This window comes from Balaenoptera physalus (genome assembly GCF_965194825.1).
Source record: "Balaenoptera physalus genome assembly, chromosome: 1".
NCBI lineage: Eukaryota > Metazoa > Chordata > Mammalia > Artiodactyla > Balaenopteridae > Balaenoptera > Balaenoptera physalus.
The window spans coordinates 176138849-176152582 of NC_138882.1; the positions used below are offsets into that span (position 1 = coordinate 176138849).

At 49.8% G+C, this 13734-nt stretch overlaps 1 protein-coding gene across 3 annotated transcripts; it reads right to left on the reverse strand.

Moving 5' to 3' along the window:
* Positions 1-310: 310 nt before the first annotated feature.
* MTFR1L (mitochondrial fission regulator 1 like) lies at positions 311-12276 on the reverse strand. Of its 3 annotated transcripts, none has more exons than XM_082434265.1 (7): positions 12146-12276; positions 9170-9311; positions 8642-8746; positions 5380-5489; positions 4944-5155; positions 3404-3725; positions 311-1331 (listed from the first exon to the last, which is right to left on the reverse strand). In XM_082434265.1, exons 2-7 carry the CDS (start codon positions 9191-9193, stop codon positions 1226-1228), a joined length of 879 nt encoding a protein of 292 aa, XP_082290391.1. In that variant the 5' UTR covers positions 9194-9311; positions 12146-12276; the 3' UTR covers positions 311-1225. The 3 variants fall into 3 exon arrangements, with proteins under 3 accessions (XP_082290391.1, XP_082290393.1, XP_082290392.1); XM_082434267.1 differs by lacking the exon at positions 12146-12276 and adding an exon at positions 11885-12135; XM_082434266.1 differs by lacking the exon at positions 12146-12276 and adding an exon at positions 10711-11849.
* Between the last annotated feature and the right edge of the window lie 1458 nt (positions 12277-13734).

The following is a 13734-nucleotide window of genomic DNA, read 5'->3' on the forward strand; positions in this document are numbered from 1 at the left end:
GACTTGTGTTCTACTCAAGACATCCACTAGGTGGCAGTTTCCCATGTTGCAGGTGTGGTACCTAAGAGGCTTAAAAATAAGCCTCTGGGGGGCAAGCTTGCAAGTTATAAGACGGGACCGGCTTTGAAAGGTTAGGGCAAAATCTCTCTGTAAACAAAGAGACAAGAAGCTCCCTAGGGAAGCTTTCTCTTCTAAAGGCAAGGGGAAGCCAGGAACCTGTTTACAGAAGTTCATATACCTTAAAATTAATAGAAATTCTATACCTGTGGGAGATACTGGGTGATCACAACTCAGAGATGGACACAGCAAATGCAATATCTCTCCAAATCCTTCCTTTAATGTCAGGTAGTGCTTCAACCCAAACACACACAGGATACATACCGTAGAGAAAAGGGACCTGAGGGCATCTGAGTCATGCATGGTGTGGTAGGTACAAACCTTGGCCCAATGCAAAGGAGCAGTCAAGGGCCTGGAAGAGGGATGGTACTCTCTTTCCCATCTCCATTTCTCTTTCCTACTGGGCTTAAACTAAAGTCCATGGAAGAGAAAGAGCTTTCAATTAGTGGAACCAATGAGGGCCCAGGGCCTTGGAGGGTAGATTTGGTTGTACAGTATTACAAAATATATTTAAGAAAAAACAGCCCAGGCCTCCCAGCAGCCCAAGTGTCAGCTGGTCCAGTGGCTCGACCTCTACATGTAGGTGTTGGACAGGGAAGGGGGAGAGAGTGATTGCTGGGCACTGGTGTCAGTTCATGATGGAGCAGCATAAGATTTTCCCTGCCCTGTGAACATGTACATAAACATAGCCCCCTCCCCTCAGCCCTGCTCTGCTGCAAGGAACTGGCTGAGAGTAAGTGACAGCTGGGCACAAAGTGTTCAGTGAGACCAGTTATGGGGTCTAGTGCAGTGAAGTCAGTCATTCATTTAGGACCTATTTTCACACAGGGGCAAGGAAAAACCAGAAACTTCTATCTCACCCTTTAAACTGGGACATTCCAACCTACACAATTACCTGTAACGTGTCTCAGCTCAAAACAGGCAGCTTCTGCTAAGGTTTGAAGTACGGAAAACATATAATGCAGCTCTTCTCTTAGTCCAAGCTCTAGCTTTCGGCAAGACTGTTGCAGAAGATTTCTAATTGAGAGGCAGAAACATCTGCAGTGAGGAAGGCAGCTGTTGAAGGAATTCCAGGAGCATGAGACTGAGTTTGCAGAGCTGAGTGCTATCAGTTTCCTTTTCTACTGATATCTTCTTCCTTCAGTGCAAACTTCCTCCTTAGGACCTCAGAGATAAGGACGGCTGGGTCTTCCTCCTTCAATAAACTCCGGTTCCTAGAGACACAATAATAGCTTATACTTATTGAGTACTTACTCTGCCCTGGGCACTGTTTTGTATGTTGGAATACAATCTCATTTAATCCTCACAACACTCTTATGAGGTAGGAGCTACTACAATCCTTTTACAGATGAGGGAACTGAAGCACAATGAGGTTAGGAATTTACCCAAAGTCATTAGTCACTCAGTAAGTGGTGAATCCACAGTTCAAAACCAAGCTTGCTGGTTACAGATCTCATCTCTTAACTAGACATGGCTTTACTATTTCCTGAAATGGCTACAAAATGTGGGCCAACCTGTTGGTATTGGCCTGTGGTGGCTAAGCTTCTGTTCCCACCTTCTGGCCCTATCTTTTCTTAGTAGCATTTCCCCAGGTCAGCAGGGGAAATGACTGATGACTCTAGGCTTTTCTGACATTTATTCGTTCTGGGGAAAAGGTGTGCTGAGGATTTACTATTACCTCGTCTCCCTGCCAGGGAAACTGAGAGGTTTTTTTATAAGCAATCCAGAATTTATAGTAAAATGTTCACATCATAAGGGACCCGTGGGAACAAAACCAGTTTCAGATTAGGGTAGGTTTAAATTACCTGATAACATCAGGTAATTTCCTGGAAAATAGTTGCTTGAAATTCTAGTGAACTCTTACATACATACATCCTCACGAAAGCATTTTATTGGTCATTATGCTAGATATAAAGGCCAAGGTTGATTATTAAACCTTGAAAACAAAAACAAGAGGAACTGCCTTCAGTCTGTCACATGTCTGAACCCTGATGATGGGGCTACTTTCCCGTTCTTAGTCATCAACCCAGCTCCTTAGTCATCAACCCCCAGCACCTTCTATCAACAAAGGAGGAAAGGGCCCAGGACACAAGTGAGAGGAAGGGCTTGGCAGTAGGGGGTCACAGATCTAATATGGTACAAGAGGCAGGTATAAGAAAGTTGGAGAGTCCAATCTATAAAACACTGACCAGAAGAAAAAGGCTCAGTGTGGCCCCAAAGCAGCAGCAGCAGCTGAATTTGGGAATGCAGGAGAACAAAGAACTGCGGGTCCGTATGGCCAGAGAAGGAAGGTAAAAGTAACTTTCCTACAGAATCGACTACCAGGACCCTTGTCTAGTTTTCCGACGAAAATGGGGCCAGAAAACACAAAGGGATCCTTGTGCGAGGTGAGTCACTATTCCTTTAAGAGGAACTTCATCAGCTCAGGAGACAGCCCTCACCTCCCCACCCCCCAAAACAGCTTTTTAACTGCATTAACAAATACAGCTGCACATCTGGCCTCTGGATTTTGAGGTCTGGATGTCAAATATTTCGATGCCCAGGCACCTGCATTTGAATAAGCTCTTCTGGTATGTCCTGTGCAGTAGGGAAACACTGCAAGGTGGTGACTCCCTCAGGCTGGAGCTCTAGGGCTTCTCTGCTAGATGAGTTTCTCATGGTAGGTATTTCCCACATCCCCTCACACTGACATCAGAAACACCTAGAGCTCTACTCCTTGGAGGTTCTGCTTTGGTAAGTTTAAGGTGTATTTTTTTTTTTAACAAATCTGAGCACTTCTGATAGGCAGCCAGGTTTAGGAACTACCTAGGAGTCTCAAAAGCCTTGTTCATAAATCTCTGAATTTGCAGGGCTGGTTTGAATAATGGACCACTGTGTTTAAAGGAAATGTTCCTTTCACCAAATAAGTCTACTTTTTTGAGATACTAAAATAACTATTACGCAATTATGTTTTGAAGGGTGGGGCATGGGGACACTTGTCACTAGCAGTATGAAAACTGAAGTGGTGAAGCCCCTCTGGGGGACAGAAGCTGGATTAGATGAGCCTTCTTGTAAAAATCCCTATGAGTCTAACAACATTTGGTTGGGTTAGATCACCCCAACCAAATGTAAAGTGTTGCTCTTTCCTCAAACTGGGGCCCCAGGCACTAGCAAGCAGGCAGCAAGCTTTGTGAATGAAATAACACATGACTACTATTGAGGACTTACTATGTAAGTACTTTCTATTGGATAATTGGCCACAGGCAACTTAAACAATAAACAGATCATCACAGCTCCTTATACTTACAGATCTTGGCTCTGCTTCACCCGGTGAAAGTCCTTTAGGATACCCATCATATCTGCAAAGCTGCTGGCCTTGGACAGAGAGACGCAGTCATCTTCTTCAGACGAGCTGCAGGTAGCCTTGTGTTCTGGTTTGCAACATTCAGGGCTGGCAGAACAAAGCAGGGGGACTGATGGAAGCTCAGGGACCTCTACCTCGGTCTCCTCGGTGATGTCACTAATGACAAAGGAAGTTGTAGAGTGGAATGAGGATCCAAAACAAGGTAAGGGAGAAGAGACATTTGAACTTCCTGGAGATAAGAAATCTGGCGTTAATGAAGCCGAAGCTGAAAGAGAAAACAATAGGCATGGATGGACATTGGGGCTAAAATACAGCAGTTACATCTCCCTGCAAGCACTGCCTACCAAACATTCATTTCCTAGGCTGACACCATGACATCCTGGGTTCCTCCACTACCTTCCCCTCTCAGGATCTCAAGAAGATGTAGCAGCACTGGGCTCTTCCAGTGTTCCAGGAGGGCAGAAAAAAAGCCACCCCATAAGGGCCTTGCCTCCTAAAAGCTCCCATTCTGCAGTGGGCTGTGGAGTGACAGCACTCTTTAGACTGAAGCAACAGTGCAGAACCAAGGCCTGAATTTGCCCTTTTCTCTAACTAGGCCAGTGCTTCTGACTATGCTCCTTTGAATCCAGCTATCTGTGACTGAAAGAATTGTTCTGAAGCAAAAAACCAGAATGGTGATGGTCCTCCTAGTGCCCAGATTTTAATGGATAGAATTTCCTCAATTTCTAAGTCTCTAGGGAACATCCTAGGGACAAAAAAAGTAGCCAACAAATATAAATGGAAAATTCAGGTCCATTTCCTCTATAAAACTGCCATATGAGGGAATTAAATACATGAAGATTTCAAAGAGAACACCATGATTTTTATGTGTTCTACCAACTGACAAGGTTTGGGAGCTATGACTTTGAGTCAGTGAGGAGCAAAACAGTGAGAATGGGAGGTATATGAGGGTTAAACACTGAGCACCTTGGGAGAGATCCACCTATTAGTATTTCCTGCATCTGGTCATCCCATTCACTTCCAGTGGTTCTGCCTTAACTGCAGACAGAAAGGTGGAGGAATGGGTGGAGGGTCTCTGCGGGAAAGGGCAAGGAAAGGGGAGATAGGTGCTTACAAAGAGGGATGTCTCTTAGTGGTAGGGAATGCTTATTTTTCATATTGGAAAGGAAAGCCATGAGCGCTCATGGAAGACATGATCTTAAAGACACTTGGAAGAGAGTGTTGGTTTCTGTGGCCAAGGCGGGGAATCTGCCTGGGGCCCCAGGTTAAGTGAAGATTTTGTTCCTAACCCAACCAGTCAGCCCCAAAATGGCTGACGGAAACCATCCAAAGATTATAACAGGCTAGCCAGGCCTCATGGCAACCTCAGAGCCCTAGGCCCGAGTACCCCCGAACCAAGGACCATCCTTGTCCCTATCCTGTCCAAAAGCTAAGCAAAAAGGAACAGCCTGCTATATCCTGGTCCTAGCTCAGGGGCTCTTACCTGCATCAGCTGCCACTATTTTAGCAATCTGGCTGCGCAGGTGGCTCAGCTCCTCCTGCAGCTCTGTGGTGCGGCTGAGGGCCGGCAGGGCTGGCTTCTTCAAGGCCAGGAGCCTCTCCTCCGACCCACGGAGGTTGGGCACTGAAGCATTGCGCTGAATGACGATCAGAGGGCTGGGCTTCCAGGTGTGCCTCAGGGGGCGTGTATCGCTCCTGGACCAGGGAAAGACAAATGTGTCAGAGAGAGCGGGCCACTGCACTGCTTCCACAATTCCTTCATCCACTCCTACAAGAGTAATACAGCCAGGTTCTGCTCCCACTCTGAGCCCACAGCTCTCATTCCTGTTGCCCTCCACCTCTCACTCTTCCTGCTGCCTACCACCTCATCTGGGAAGAAGCTCTTCATTCCCCAGCCGGCAGGCTATTGCCTCCGCTACCTGACCCGGGCGTAAGTCTCCTCTTCATCTGCAGCAATCCAGGCGATGTCAGCCAGAGTAGGGACTGGGGGCACATCCCTCAGACAGAGGTCAGAGATGTTGGGCAGGGTCTGTAGGGAAGCAAAATTGATCAACATTTACTGCCTTCATGATGAAACAACTGGAGACTGGGCAAAATACAAAGGAGGAACACCTAATGTGTAGGGAAGTCTTCGTAGATGTCCCAGTTGGAAACACCTTGAATAAGAGGCCAGAAGCAAGAGTCTGTGAAATTACAAGTAATTCAGCATGGCTGGAATAGGATTGGTGGGGTGGGGTGGGGTGGGGTGGGGAGTTGGGAGAGACTGGAAAGTGAATTAGGAGCTTAGATTCTAAGATCAATAATGAGCCACTGGAAGATTTTAAGTAAGTAAGGATCAGATTTGAGGTTTTAAAAGATTACTCTGGCTACTGGATGGGAAGGTGCAGAGACCAGTCATGAGCCTGTTGCATCCTCCAAGCAAAACACGGTGGCCGAGAGCAGGGATGGGACCTGTTTTTATATACAATGTTTTACTGGAAAAATGGTCATACCCATTTGTTTAAGTATTATCTGTGATGGCTTTTAAGCTATAACTGCAGAAGTAAGTAGTTGTAATGGAGAGCAGTATGGCTCAGAGCCTAAAATACTGGGTTGGCCAAAAAGTTAGTTCGGTTTTTTTTTAAAAAAAAATTTATTTATTTTTTGGCTGTGTTGGGTCTTTGTTGCTTTGCGTGGGCTTTCTCTAGTTGTGGTGAGTGGGGGCTACTCTTCGTTGTGGTGTGCGGGTTTCTCATTGTCGTGGCTTCTCTTGTTGCAGAGTACAGGCTCTAGGCGCGCAGGCTTCAGTAGTTGTGGCACGTGGGCTCAGCAGCTGTGGCTCACAGGCTCTAGAGTGCAGGCTCAGTAGTTGTGGCACATGGGCTTAGTTGCTCCGCGCATGTGGGATCTTCCAGGGCCAGGGATCGAACCCGTGTCCCCTGCATTAGCAGGCAGATTCTTTTTTTTTTTTTTTTTTTAAATTTTATTTTATTTATTTTTGGCTGTATTGGGTCTTCGTTTCTATGCGAGGGCTTTCTCTAGTTGTGGCAAGCGGGGGCCACTCTTCATCGCGGTGCACGGGCCTCTCACTGTCGCGGCCTCTCCCGTTGCGGAACACAGGCTCCAGACGCGCAGGCTCAGTAGTTGTGGCTCACGGGCCCAGTCGCTCCGCGGCATGTGGGATCTTCCCAGACCAGGGCTCGAACCCGTGTCCCCTGCATTGGCAGGCAGATGCTCAACCACTGCGCCACCAGGGAAGCCCCTAGCAGGCAGATTCTTAACCGCTGCACCACCAGGGAAGCCCTAGTTCGGTTTTAAGTAAAAATAAATCACATTTTTCATTGTCACCAAGAACGTTATTGAACGTATTCACTAACCCAACGAACTTTTTGGCCAAACTAATATTTACTCTCTGGCCCTCTGCTGACCCCTGGCTAAAGCAAAGGGGTCTTCAGTGGTACTGGCCAAAGTTACTTTTTAACAGAGATGACCACTGCCTAAGAGTGTCTTGCCTTCTGGTTGTGAGAATACAGGTGCAAGGACATGGACAATCTGTTATAGCAACAGGAAATTTCTGCTGGCAAGCTCTTTACAACACCTTTGTAGCTAACTGGTGTTAGCTACTGGTGTAACATGTTACAGCAACAAACACTGTTAGAAGCAAACTTGATAATCTGACTATTTAGATTTAAATAAAAAAATAATTATACAAAAGGAATCATAATGTAACTCCTTAAAATAGCTCCTTCACCCAAATGAACAACTAGGGAACAGAGAGACTGAGTGACACCATGTTAAATGAAAAATTAGGAAGGTTCAATTATGTACTTACTGATTACAACAAAGAAAGAACCATGCGTTTAGAAAAAGATGGAAAAGAACTACACTAAAACATTAACAGTTATTGTGTCATGACTGTGTGATTATAGGTAATTTGTTTCCCTTTCTCCTTTTTTACTTTTCATAATTGAATATTTTTATATGGGTAAATTAAAGAATAATAAATCAGCAAGATTCCCTTCAAATATTTAAAGTAATCAATTTACAACAAATCTAGAGATAATTTCTCAAAAATCCACCTATACATGAGTTAAGTTCAGAGGTTTCTGTTACAGACTGTTTGGTAGGTAGATCAGGAGCTGATAGGAAACCTGGGCTCACAGGAGTGAAGTGATACTCCAGGGTTGCAGAGGAAGACTTCCACTGACCCAGGAGCTAACGCTAAGATGGGCCATTTAGGGGAAGCCTCCATTTGCTTTCCTTGATTAGCCAGAGTGCTCCTCTGCTATCGGCAATTAAATGAGTTAACATATATAAAGTACTTAGCACAGAGCCTGGCACATTGTATGGGCTCAGTAAGTGTTAGCTAGTATTACTAATACTACTCCTGCTCCGTGGGAGCCCGTGCCCTTGATCATCTCTGCCCAGCAGCATGCAGGCAAAGGACTGGAGGGGCTACAGCCGAGTGTGGGGGCAACCCCGACAGACTCACACTCCCTAGCTGTCCTTCCCTTTGCTCCTGATGCTTGAGGCAGCTAGGGCCACTTCCTGCCCTACACAATAATTGGCAATCTGGGTCAAGGGACAACACCCTCGCAACCCATTCCTGACTAATACCAACCCTGACACCAATTCAGACTCCAGATCAAGCTCCTACACAGACTTTGCAGCTCAGCCATGTGACATACAAACTCGGCTCCTTCATTTTTGTTTCGCCCTGGGCCCACATCTTTTCAGGCATGTATTTCTGTCTCCTTTGTGTAGGCAGAAAGCTGAAGTATCTCTTTTGTGTCCCAGCTCCCCAAATGCACACACCTTAACCATCTAGCCTGGAGCTGATGCTTAACCATTAGCTCTCAGAGGGAGGCAGCTGGGACTAATAAACTTTACTGAGCTTTCCACTGCACAAGGGGGTCTTACTCACTTGGGCCAGACAAGAATCTGTGCTGCAAAGTGGGTACTAAAGGCCCCCTAGGCACAGAGGTGAGACTGAAATAGCCCAGTAAAGGAATGGCTAGACTTGGCCAGAAGGAAGAGGATGGGGTGTAATGGCCTCAGGGAAACACTGAAAATAGGTAGCTAGAAGAAGTGACCAGGAAAGCAACCTGCCTTGGCAACGCCAAGGAGTCTGGGGCACAGAAGCAGCACCAGCCTCCCATACACTCTGAGCCTCTTCTCTGCCTGCCCTTCCAGCTCACTTACCTCAAAGGATGCCCGGGGACATGGCTTCAGGGGCAGGTTGGTCCCGATTCTTCTTACTACACTTCGAGCAGCCCCATGCGGCTTGTTTTGCCAGATCGGGATGGTCTAGAGCAGAAAGAGACAGGGACGGCCACAACCTCAGAGAACATCCAACTACTGTCCCCATCCTCTCCCCCTGTCCCCTTTAGCAGGGGCCAGCCTTCACCTGGGCCAGCCACCTAAGGGGACACCTGCTGCTGTCGAGGCACAGTCAATGCTGGGAGGGTCCAGTGAAAGGGTGAGGAATTAGCCGGGTGTAGGGATCAGCCAGGCTGCCCTCCCTTCCCTCTGCACAGAATGATGGAAACGCATTGACTCCTTAGCTGCCCCAAGATCATAGTTGGTTCTGCCTTGGGGGAGGGGATGGAAGGGAGGACCCTTCAATTCCAGGCCTGGGTGGGGGAAGAAGTAACTTGAGAATCTCAGAACTGCAGCAGGTCCGGTGCTTAACCTTCCCCACCACACCCTTGCCCTGGGAATGCCCCTTACCACACTGGCTTCCATTCCCGACATTTCGACTGGCTCCTGGACTTGAAGGACAAGGCAGCCACAGGGCAGCTCTGGAGGCTTGGGGACGCAGGAGGCGTGACGCCTTCATATCAGGCCATCTTAAGGAACCAGACTCCTCTTCCTGTGAAAGAGCCCCCACAGGAGACTCAGTGGCCACCACACAAGCCCCACAAAACCAGGCCCTGCAGAGCCATGACTAACGCTGAGGCTTATCTGACATTTCACAGGGGGAGAAAACCAGCCAAAGAGGCTGCCCTCACCCAACAACGGCTTCAACAAATCCAGACCCTTAAAGGTTCTATTTCAGATTCGCTATATGAGCTTGGCCAACCCTGGGAGGCTTCCTGAGCACTTAGGTTTCCTGAGGCAAAACTTCTAAAGAATATATATGTATAACTGAATCACCGTGCTGTACACCAGAAACATGACATTGTAAATCAACTATACTTCAATAAAAAAATTTTTTTTTTTAAAGTTGATAAGAAAGATAAAACAACAAGCAAACTTCTTAAGATGTAAATAGAACCCTTTGGTAGTTAAAAAAGCTCATGGGAAAGCCACAGTGTAGGTACCATCCAAGCCCAACATTCATTCCTGGGGATAAGATGTAAAAAGGCCAGCATGTGCCACCCAGCCTAGCGCTGCTGGGCCCCCATAAGGGGAAGAGGTAAAACAGACAACAGTAGAAAGAACAGCCAGCCACCGGTAGCCAAACTCAGTCTACTGGGCTACAAGGGAAAAGAGCCAAAAGTGTTTATCCTGGCTCAGCCATCTACTGGCTTAGTAGCCATAGGCAAGTCACTTAACCTTTCTGAATGTTGGTTTCTCCATCTGTAAAAAGATGACAGGAAGAGCTGCCACTCTAAGTTACCTTAAGAGTCAATCAGTGAAACGGGATTTTAAAGTACTTAATGAGCTGTTAAAGCAAGACACAGATGGGTGGAGTTGCTGCTGACTGGATTCCTCACAGCTGCCCTTGCATGGTGAGCAGCTGCAGTCAATGAGCTCATTCAGTCCCTTGTTCATCAAACACTAACAACACTCGCTCTGTGCCAGGCCCTGTGCTGGGCACTGGAGGGGCTATGGCAGGAGTAAGACATAGCCAGGCTCTCAAGGGACTCATAATCTAGACGAGAGATAGGACCTGAATACATAATTCTAGCCGAGGCTGAATATCACTGCTTAAGAAAGGCACACCAGGCAGGTGGCCAGGTGAGTTCAGTCCCTGGCCCCAAGGCGAGTTCAGAGGGGGTAAGAAGGGAAGGAAAACAGCACCACCACCAGAGGTCTAGGAAAGGAGTGTGAAGAGATATGTAAAGAGCAGAGTATGGTAAGGCCGCAAAGGTAGATGAGGGTGGGGTTCAAGTCACGAGGGCTGGGAATGCCCTGGGTAAGAAGTCTCTGGGGAGCCAAGGGCAGCCTCTGAAGAGGGGCTGGGCTGCGCTGACCAGAGCAGCTCTTTCTGGAAACCTCCCTTGGAGGGTCTCTCTTCCACCGCTAGGAGAGGAGGTATCACTCACTTTACGATGCATGAGGAAAAGAAGCTAGAGAGAGGAAGGGACTGGTTTAAGGTCACTCAGTGGTCACGGCAGTAGAAAGTCTGGTCCAGACCCTGCTGCCTCCTGCACGGGCTCCATCTTCTCAGCAAAGTTCAAGCTTTTTATCAAAGTCCTTTTGTGTGCCAGGCTCTTTGCTGAATTTCAGTGGCTGCCACAAGCTCCACATGACACTGCTTCCCTGTGTTTCTCACTTTAGTCACTGCAGCCACTTCCTCTCCAAACTTACCTCCAAACTCAGTTGGGCCTCACCCTCACACGACAGCCGGGGGCATCTTTCTAGAACACAGTGCTAATCATATCCCTGCCATGCTTCAAACCCCCTATGCTTGCTAGAGCCAAGAGGATAACATCTACACTCCTCAGCATGGCCAGCAGGCCGGCCCCAATCAGGCCCAACCTCATCTTTCTCTGCCCTGTGTACCCAACTCCCCGCAGCCTACAAGGCCTGTCCACTCTGGTCCCTGCACACTTCACGGCCACACCTGCTTTCCCCTTGCCCTCCAGCCACGCTGGCCTTTCAGCCCCTCGATGGCCTTGTCCACACTATTGCCTCTGCTCGAAACACCAGCACCCCCTTCTCCAAGCTCATCCTTAATCATTCCTGGAGCTCAACTCAAGCATCGCCTCCCCTTCCCCGACCCGCACCCCGCGTTTCCTTCGAGCAGCAGTAACTAGGTAACGGTGTGCTGTGCAGTTTGTCCGAAGGACGGGGACTCAGGCACAGCCCAGCGCTCGCTCAGTACACAGCAGGCACTCGAGCATTTGTTCAATTAAGACACGGACCAACGAGAACGCCGACTTAGCCTTGAACCTTCCACAATCGTCTGGCTAGAAGACGCGGCCAGCGAGGTGGGGGCTGGTTCCCACCACCTCTGCGCGCGCACTGCCCCTTCCGAGGCTGCTGCCCCAGTGTGTACACGCGGTCCCCCGCCGGAGACGCAGCTCCTCCCGAGCGGGGCCTGGTCGCATCACCCCGGTCCCCGCCGAGGTCGCCGCGCTCAGCGCAGTTCTGCGCCGGGGGAGCCGCCGCGGGGACCTTGCCCGGGACACGCCTCCCCTCCCCCGCAACAGCCCGACCCGACAGGGCCAAGGTCGGCCAAGTTTTCGCCGCGGCTCGGGCGGCCCTTGGACCCACAGGCCCGGGGCCGGGTCCCGGAAGGAGCGAGGAGGCGGCCGAAACGAGAAGCCTCTGGTGCAGCTGGGTGACTCGGGCGAGCAACTGCCCCTGGGGACTCAGTTTCCCCCGACATAGTGAGGCGGACGACACGGGCTCCCGCGAAAACCGGCGCGGGCACAGCAGCCGCGGGCACCGCACAGCGCCCGGCACTAGGCCGCGCGACTGCCGTGCCGGAAGGCCACACTCCCGCTCCGGGGCGGCACTCGGACCTAGTCTCACCTCACACTGCAGCTCCGGACTCGCTCACCTCACGGCCCCTCCTACCACAGCGAGCCGCCCAGCCTCAACCGCCCTCACTTCCGCTGACCCGCCCCCCGGAAGCGATCCCTAGCAGCTGCGCACAGAGCCGCGGCGGCGCGCGCCCTCGGAAGGCGGGCCCTGCTGGGGGCGGGGCGAGCGAGGGCTCTGCGGGGGAGGGGCGGCGCACTTGCAGTTCCCGAGGGAGGAGGCACACCCACCAGAGGCCACGCCCCTGCCTGTCAAAGCCCTGGGGAAAAGCTGATTGCGCTAGGAGATCCCTGAGGCTTGCCCGGTCTCATCCGCCGCTGCTGTCGGCCTCCTTGCCGCTCTCCGCGCTTAGTCTCGAAACGACTTCTGGAAGGGGTCTTTGTTGCTATTCGGCCCCCAAATTGATCGGTGACTGCTGTCCCCACCCCTACTGCAAACTTCAGAATCCTCCCTCTGGCGTTCAAGGCCCCAGACTTAGTGCTTGGCTGCCTCATCTCGCCCTGGTGCCTTCACAGTTCATGCTTCCCAGCCAAGACCCTCTACAGTCTTCTCTGCAGCAAGAATGGGCCTCTTTCTCCTCTGACTCCTGCCCTCCAGTGCTTTGTAGCTTTCTTTTATTTTAGCCTTTATGTATCTCTCTCTCTCTCTCTCTCTCTCTCTCACACACACACACACACACACACACACACACACACACACACACGGTACATTCAGTGAGTTGGTTGATCAGATGGGTAGATTGATGGGGAAAGACACCAGAGGCATTGCGAAAGAGACCCACATTCCTTCCAGTCTCACTCACCCACTCCCTCTTCGTGCTCAAACCTCCAGGGTCCTGTCTCCACGGCATCCAGGCCTGGGTCACATGCCCTCCTCTGACTTCAGCACATGGATGTGCCTGGCTCCCAGGCTGCAGTTTTTTGGGCTCAAAGCTTGCAAGCCCTAGCTGCCAGGGACAGATGGGCTTCATGGCAGGGAGAACCTGTGCATTCACACAGGCATCATGCTCAGACTGACTCGTTCTTGCTTTAATGCCCTGTTGTTGACCTCTTGAAATTAACAAAATAGTTTTCTTCAACAGGGCCCTGCATTTTCATTTTGCACTGGATCCTGCCAACTATGTAACTGGTCCTAGTCAGAGACAGTGTCCACCCTGATCCCCACCATATTTCAAATGATGAAATTTGACTTTCAGGTCCAGCCCTCTTTCCAGGATGACAAATCGTTGCTTTAATCATTGCTTTCCCATCCTGGGCAACGGCAGATCTTGCAAATCCACTCTAGTTGCCTTTCCTTGGTTCTCCCCAAAGATCCCTTTTACCCAACCCATGAATCCATCCCCCAGCAGCTGTGTTGGCTACTCACAGCTGCCCCATTCTCAGAATGGAAGCCCTAACCTGGTAAGTTACTCTACCCCCTAAACCATTGACTGACTGATACAGGGTACAAGAGGCCAGTTCAACTTGGCAGTGTGGTTTGTGCTCTAGAGCCCTGCTCCTGCGATCTGGCCAAGGCTTGGCTTTGAGACTCTATCCCTGCTCAAGGTTCTTCCTTTCCCCCTTCTGCTTCAATCCTTCTTT